Source organism: Dinoponera quadriceps, unplaced genomic scaffold (assembly GCF_001313825.1).
Source record: "Dinoponera quadriceps isolate SergipeBrazil2010 unplaced genomic scaffold, ASM131382v1 scaffold1565, whole genome shotgun sequence".
Classification (NCBI taxonomy): domain Eukaryota; kingdom Metazoa; phylum Arthropoda; class Insecta; order Hymenoptera; family Formicidae; genus Dinoponera; species Dinoponera quadriceps.
In genome coordinates this window covers 1,120,115-1,126,738 of record NW_014556124.1, presented here as the reverse complement: position 1 = coordinate 1,126,738, position 6,624 = coordinate 1,120,115, and the positions used below count along the sequence as shown (strand labels likewise).

General features: G+C 51.9%; 1 protein-coding gene across 4 annotated transcripts in view; it reads right to left on the bottom strand.

The window, feature by feature from the left end:
- Positions 1-447: 447 nt before the first annotated feature.
- Positions 448-6,624, bottom strand: part of LOC106746793 (RB1-inducible coiled-coil protein 1) — a 28,333-nt gene continuing 22,156 nt past the window's right edge. For 2 of the 4 annotated variants that reach the window (XM_014623812.1, XM_014623814.1), the window contains exons 6-10: positions 5,956-6,589; positions 4,267-5,007; positions 3,842-4,144; positions 2,913-3,761; positions 448-2,783 (exon numbers count right to left, since the gene is read on the bottom strand). In XM_014623812.1, coding sequence (XP_014479298.1) covers positions 2,679-2,783; positions 2,913-3,761; positions 3,842-4,144; positions 4,267-5,007; positions 5,956-6,589 — 2,632 coding nt within the window. In that variant the 3' untranslated portion in view covers positions 448-2,678. The remainder of the gene's footprint in view (positions 2,784-2,912; positions 3,762-3,841; positions 4,145-4,266; positions 5,008-5,955; positions 6,590-6,624) is intronic. The other 2 variants (XM_014623815.1, XM_014623816.1) reach the window with 1 other exon arrangement.

Sequence of the window (6,624 nt, the reverse complement as noted above, 5' to 3'; positions counted from 1 at the left end):
CCTCGCTGCGCGATTTCGCGCACTGAGAAAAGGATTTGGCACTAAGTATGAAAATTTAGCTAAGTATATTTGCCGGCGAATATTTGACCGCTGCAACAAAATAATTTTGTCCCGTAAATAATACACTGTGTATAATATAATATACTGAGGAAAAGTACTTGGAAATTTATTCGTGGGGGATATAAGGTTTATTTCGTTACGGCAAATATTCATCAAATTTTTTCACACTTCTTAACAGATCCTTTTTTTTTTCCAGTGTGCGAACGGGCGAACGACGAATTCGCCGGCGACGGTGAGGGAAGAAACGGTGCTTCCGCGGGAGAAAGAAAATCATCTCGTCCGTCTGTCCGTCCGTCCGTCGGTCTTCGGGGATGCGTAATCGAGAATCCATCGTCCTGCGCGCGTGCGTGCATGCATGCATGCGTTCAAGTCGAAGACAAAAGGGGGTAATTATTATATGCGGCTATCTATTATCGCGAATACGCTCACAGGCGGACGCGTCGCGATTACACCTCGAGAGAGGCTCGAGGCAGCTTAACAGCCTACCGAACGATTTATCTTACGTATCAGCATCATATTTCGCGAACCTGTCTGTTATCGAGGTTCAAGGTTTCTGCACCAATTCGAAATCGTCGGGCGGCCGAACGACGCCTCGCCGCCCTTCGTGCCTCCGCAGGATCAGACTCCCGCTTTTTATTTCTTTCCATTTTCTCTCTCTCTCTCGGGATGCAAGAAAGAAGATACCGCGCGCACCTCCCGGTGGAACACGAAGAAGGGCGCGAGCCGTCGCGCGACACCGCTGGGAATTAAGTTTAATTAACGATTAAGTAGAAGTGAAAACGTCGAAGCTAACGATCACAGCTATTGTACTGTACTATGAGTGTTTAACGTGTCGCGAGAAACAATAGGTAGATAGTGATGCTTAGTGATAGCCACACGTCAATGCTGCAACTGAAGGAGCTCACGACAGAGCGACGCTCCACATGCCGCCCGCATTGCGTACGCGCCGTTGTGCACACCGGCGGCATGAGCATGTACCGGTCAAACGATAGAAAAGGGTATAATATATACATACATATATATATATTTTATATATATGTATATATGTATATATATATATATGTATGTATATATATATATTTGTATATATATATATATATGTATGTGTTTAGGTGTACACGTATATTTATAAAATTCGTTCTACGCGCGGAGGTACGCCTCACGTCGATTCTCCCACTGGGCATCGCTTAAACTAACGCTCGAAAGTCGCGTAAAAGAAGTAAAGGAAAGATTGAAGAGGTGTACACTCCGCAACCTACGTTCCTTCCATATCTCGGAACGACACACACATACACATCGACTTACGCTTACGCGCCTATCTCTCGAGCTCGTTACTACGAAGAGACAGCGGTCGAAAGGAGAAATAAAGAAACGAAAGTGTTCGTCCGCTGGGAAACTAAAAAGAAACAAGAAAGAAAGGAGCGAGGGGGCGATTCGCGACGAAGATTATTAACACGCGAGGCATCATCGAGAGAATCGCGTCGGGAGTAATCGCGCGATCTCTTCGTATAAATAGAGAATCTAATGTCTACTAGGTATGCCTTGCTGCAAAATTGCACAACACCGTTGTGAGACAGTTTCTTTCTCCTTCTTTTTTCCCCCTCCACTTAAAAAAATCTTAGCCCCGTCTTAGGACCTATGAGATTTTCGTACGCAGATATTGCACGCTTCGTGCAACGGTATGTATGTGTATATACACGCACAGAGAGATGCGCGTGTATATTATTATTCAATTGCGATTGTATATGTATGCATATCACATACAAATCGCACATACCCCGGAGGCTTCAGTAAAACGCTTACATTTACCAGGTCAACGATTGCTAATGATTTGTATTTCTAATAAATGTGTTACGCTCTTCTCGAAACTCACCCGGTGGTTCTACGCAATATGTCGATTTTGTAAAACTTACAACTACACTCTTGTGTCTCATATAAGTGCAAAGGTAATCGTCGGGATGCGGGGAGAAGAAAATGTATGTTGCGTCTCAAAGGACACGTGGTCTTCGTCTCTCCGCATCGCGTGCCTACAAGTGTTGAAATGAAACCCAGACATACGCATACATTCTCTCTCTCTCTCTCTCTCTCTCACTCTCTCTCTTTTTTTTTTTTTCATACGCAGCACACATACAATAGTCAACTTGTCGAATCATCGGATGAGAGGAATCGTCTACGACGATTCCTCACGTTCCTTCTGTTTTCATATCTCACGTTTGTGGAAAACAAAAAAAGGGAAAGTCGAAGAGTACAAATGTCGTTACGCTTCACAGCTAACCACAGCATTCGGCAAATATGTTTCACACTCGTTTAAAAATTACTTATATCACAATGAAACGCCGGCGCATCCTTCCGTCTCATTTCCATATTACCCAACTTGCGCATACCTCTTTTCCGTCGAGCGTCATCCTAAAATTCATCGACATCAAGGATGCGTCTAGAGGCTCTGGCAGGTTTTGGCCTAGATCCGAGGTTTCCGGATGGTCGCGGAGACGTAATTTCGGGATTTGCATTCCAGGTCGCCGGTCCGCTGGACGGCCCTCCGACGCAAACCCTCGATCACAGCGCTTGTACTAGGCAAGAATCAAGGGATTCTCGACGCTTATAGTCGGAACGTAAAATTACGGTAGCTGACTCTTCGCCAACGAGCCCGTGTCGTCGGCCACCGGCTTCACGCGCACTCGGTAGAACTTCGTGCCGAGCGGAACGTGATACCGATTCTCCCTCTGAAAATAGAAGAGATCGACGGGAAAATGCATTAGTTTCGCGTTCATACCGCGATATCTCATTGTTACCGTATCGCGAGTGCGACTCGACGCTCGTGACACGGCACCGTCGCGGCTCACCAGCCTCACCTTCCTCGCGTGACAGTACTCCTTATCGATCACCTCGGCGAGGACGCACTTCCGTGAGCCGTTCGAATTCATCCTCACGTCCAACGTGTCCACATAGTCCGAATGGAGGAAATAAAGGGTCGAGGATTCCTGGTACACCGCGTAGTTGCCGTGCGCGGGATCCCAGAACACGAGCACGACGTCGCCCGGATTGCAACTGGTGACGGTGACGACACCGAGCTGGGCGATCTTCGCCATGCCCTCCTCGATCTTCTTGCGCATCTGCGACGAGTGGAAGCACGATTTCGAAGATGACCGTCTGCTCGGCTCCGGGCTGGTGGCCGCGTCTCGGCTCGAGCCCGAACTCGATTCCGAGACGACCGCGACCGACGCGTTCATCTCCTTATCGCGGCTCTCCGACGGCAAGGCTTCGACGCCGAAGATCCTCTTGGTGCGCTCCTTCACCAGCTCGATCTCCAGACGCACCTTGTCCGTCATCAACGACTCCATCTTCGCCTCCGCCGCCATTTTACTCTGATGTATCGTCACCAATTCCGCGGACAGCCTCTTGTTGTCGTTCTCGAGGATCTCGAGACGCCTGGATAGCCGCACGAGTTCGTCGTCGTCGGCCTCCAATCGCACCTTCTTCGACTCCGAGACCTCGACTTCGTACTTATCGCTCTCCGCGCCCTTGAGCACTTCCTCCAGCTCGCTTTGGCTGCTGTCCAATCGCTCGTAGTTGTAATCCTTGTGTACCACCGCGGGCTCCGAGTAGGCGACGCTGTCGCTCTGTTCGAGCATCGCTCGCATCTTCTTCTCCGCGGCAATTTTGTTCTCCAGCCACACTTTGTCCGCCTCGAGATTCTCCACCTACGGCAGGAACGAAAGTTAGAACGCACGACAGCCGACTGGAGACGCAGGTCACGCTTTAAACGCACGGACACCGTTACCTTCTCGTTCATCAACGTTTGCCGCTGCACGCTCTCCGACTTGGTCAGTCGTCGTATCGTGTTCTTATAACGCTGACATTCCTCGGCTAACGCGGCCTCTCTCCTCCTGCACATCTTCAGCTCTCTGTCCTTCTCCTCGACCATTTGGGTCGCCACTCTCAACTCGTTGTCCAACTTCGTCATGCAGTCCGCCCTCTCCTTCTCGATGGCGGTGCGAAGCGCCGCGGCGTTCTCCAGTTTCATGTCTTCCTTCGCCTGCGCCAAGATCGCCTCGTGATTCGCCAGCTCGATTACATCCGTCCGCTGAAACAGATCCCCGGAGTTAACCTTCCCGGTGTCTCCCCTCAATGTTTGATACACCACGCTGCCAAGCGGCAACAGTGGCTGTTTCCTGGAGGAAGATCTGACAAAAAGCGGCCGCTTACCTCGATCTTCTCCAGGCTGCAATCGCTGGGACTCCTTTCCATGGTGGAGGCGGCCATGAGCTTGAAGCGACCTCGGAGCGTTTCCAACTCCGTCTTGTACTCCAACTGGAACTTGTCGGTCGCCTCCTTCACCATTCTCTCCTGGTCGCTGTGAGCGGTGGCCAGATCCTCCTCGAGTTCCTCGATTCGCTTCTGACACTGCGTCAAGGAATTCGTCAACGAGGCGATCTCGAGGAATCTATCGTCGGTCACCTTCTTCACGGCCTCCTCCTTCTCGATGCGCGCCTGCTCCAGCTCGTTCTCGAGCCGCTGGTGCAGACGGGTCTGCAGGTTCCCCAGCTCGATCTGCTCGTCCTCCAGCTTCTGACGCATCGTGGCCGCCAGTCGCTCGTGCTCCGCCAATTCCGTCTCCTTCTCCATGAGATTGCGCTTGATCGTGTCGATCTCCTCCTCGCGATTCTGCATCACCTTCTTGATCTCCGCCAGCTCGAGCTCGTGATCGACCATCAGCTCCTGCTCGCGCTCCTGCAGACGCCGGTCGCATTCCCGCGAGTACAAGGACAATGCCACCCGGACCCGCTCCGTCATCTCGGCGAGGTTGCTCTTGTCCTCGTCGGACTGTTCGCGCAGGATCGTCAGCTCATGCCGAACGGAGCTCAACGCCTCGGACATGACCGCCTTCATCGTCTTCAAAATGGATCGCAATCTCTCCACTTCCTCACGCGTGTTACCGAGGTTCTCCTGAAACGCCCAAAGCGCCAAAAACGTTCCCATGAGCGATCTCGAAATCACATTTCGTGGTACGAATTGTCCTCGATCTCGATCCAGAGAGAGAGACAGTCGAGGAGAATTCGTACGGGGGATGTTAGAGAATCGCCTCAGCTTCTTTCGTAAGTTTTATGTCAGAGACCCACGAACACCCGGATTTCGCGCGATGCGCGCAAAATCTCGACGACCGTTTCCTTCTTTCTTTGTTAGTTTCGTTATTCTCTCATGGTTCATTTAGCACGGATGTCTTTGTGAAAGCGATCGTGTTGGCTGAGTTCAATGGGTCCTGAAGGGACACGTGTGTGGGTTGGAGGATTGGGGGGAAACGAGTGCGACGGCAGCTATCCTGTAAAAATTAAGATGCATATACACACACACGCGCGCCACGCGCGCGCTCGTTCAGGGCGCACGTGTGCCTTTCTATCGCTGGATGCTAATAATGTAATTATGCAAGCGATACGAAAAGTCAGGGCTGCACACAGACTCGATTAGTCGGTAACACAAAACAAGCGACGGATACATACCCATGTTTCACGGGGACTAGTTGCGTACAGTCAGCGCTAAATATGCTCGGTTATAGATACAAATGACAACGATACAACGAAAGTACCTAGAAACTATATAAACAAAAGAAGCGAATGAGCTACAGACGGAATGGAACGACGGATCACACGAACGGAGTACCGAGCGACTCTTTCGACGTCTACCTTGGCGCGAGACAGCAGACAGGATGAGGTGTAGAGACGGGAGAGAGAGAAAGAGAGAGACCGAAGAAAAGAGTAATATCACGTCGTATATCGTTTAGAGGAGGAATGATCTGAGAGCGCAGAGATATCGGTGACGAAAGATATGCGGTAGTGGACACGTTTACGGCTACGACTACGAGAGGTCTTGTTAGCGAGCTGTAAATCGTCCAAGTACCTGAAGGAGGGACACGATAGCCTGATGTTGCCCGTCGACGGGATGCTCGCTGAGGCTGCTCGGCAGGGATTCGTCCATGTAAAACTCGGTACCCATGAAGTCGGTGGCGCCCACGCCGACCGAGGGACTGCTACCGCCGCTGCCGGACAGCGGATGCTGCAGCTGCTGACCGTCGCACATCACAGAGGACCGTGGCAGGGAAGGGGGATTCGGGCTGAGGGAATTCGTCTCCTCGAGCGGCAGGCCGTCGCGATATTTCGATAGGCCACTGCTCACGTCATGGTGAAGCAAGCAGCCGGCGGAGTCGACGGCGCCGTTCTCCACACACTCGGTCAGCGGGCTCAGCTGCGCCGGACGCTCGCTCGCGACGGACAGGCTGGGGAATTGGAAGGAGCCGGGTTCGCTTGACGTGGACGAACGCGTCGTCGTTAGATCCGCGACTTTCGAGTTTAGCGGGGAGACGTTAGTCGAGGTTGAGGAAGCGGGGGACACGCTTCGAGAGGCACCAACCTCCAATTGCTTCTGCCGCTTCTGCTTCGCCCCGTCGAACACGCTGGGTTTCGTCGCCTCGGCCACGCCAGCTTGGCCGATCTTCTCGAACTCCTCCGTGTCCGTTTCGGATTCGAAGCCGCCCCTGAAAATCCCGTCACCGGTTTGTGTAAACGTTAT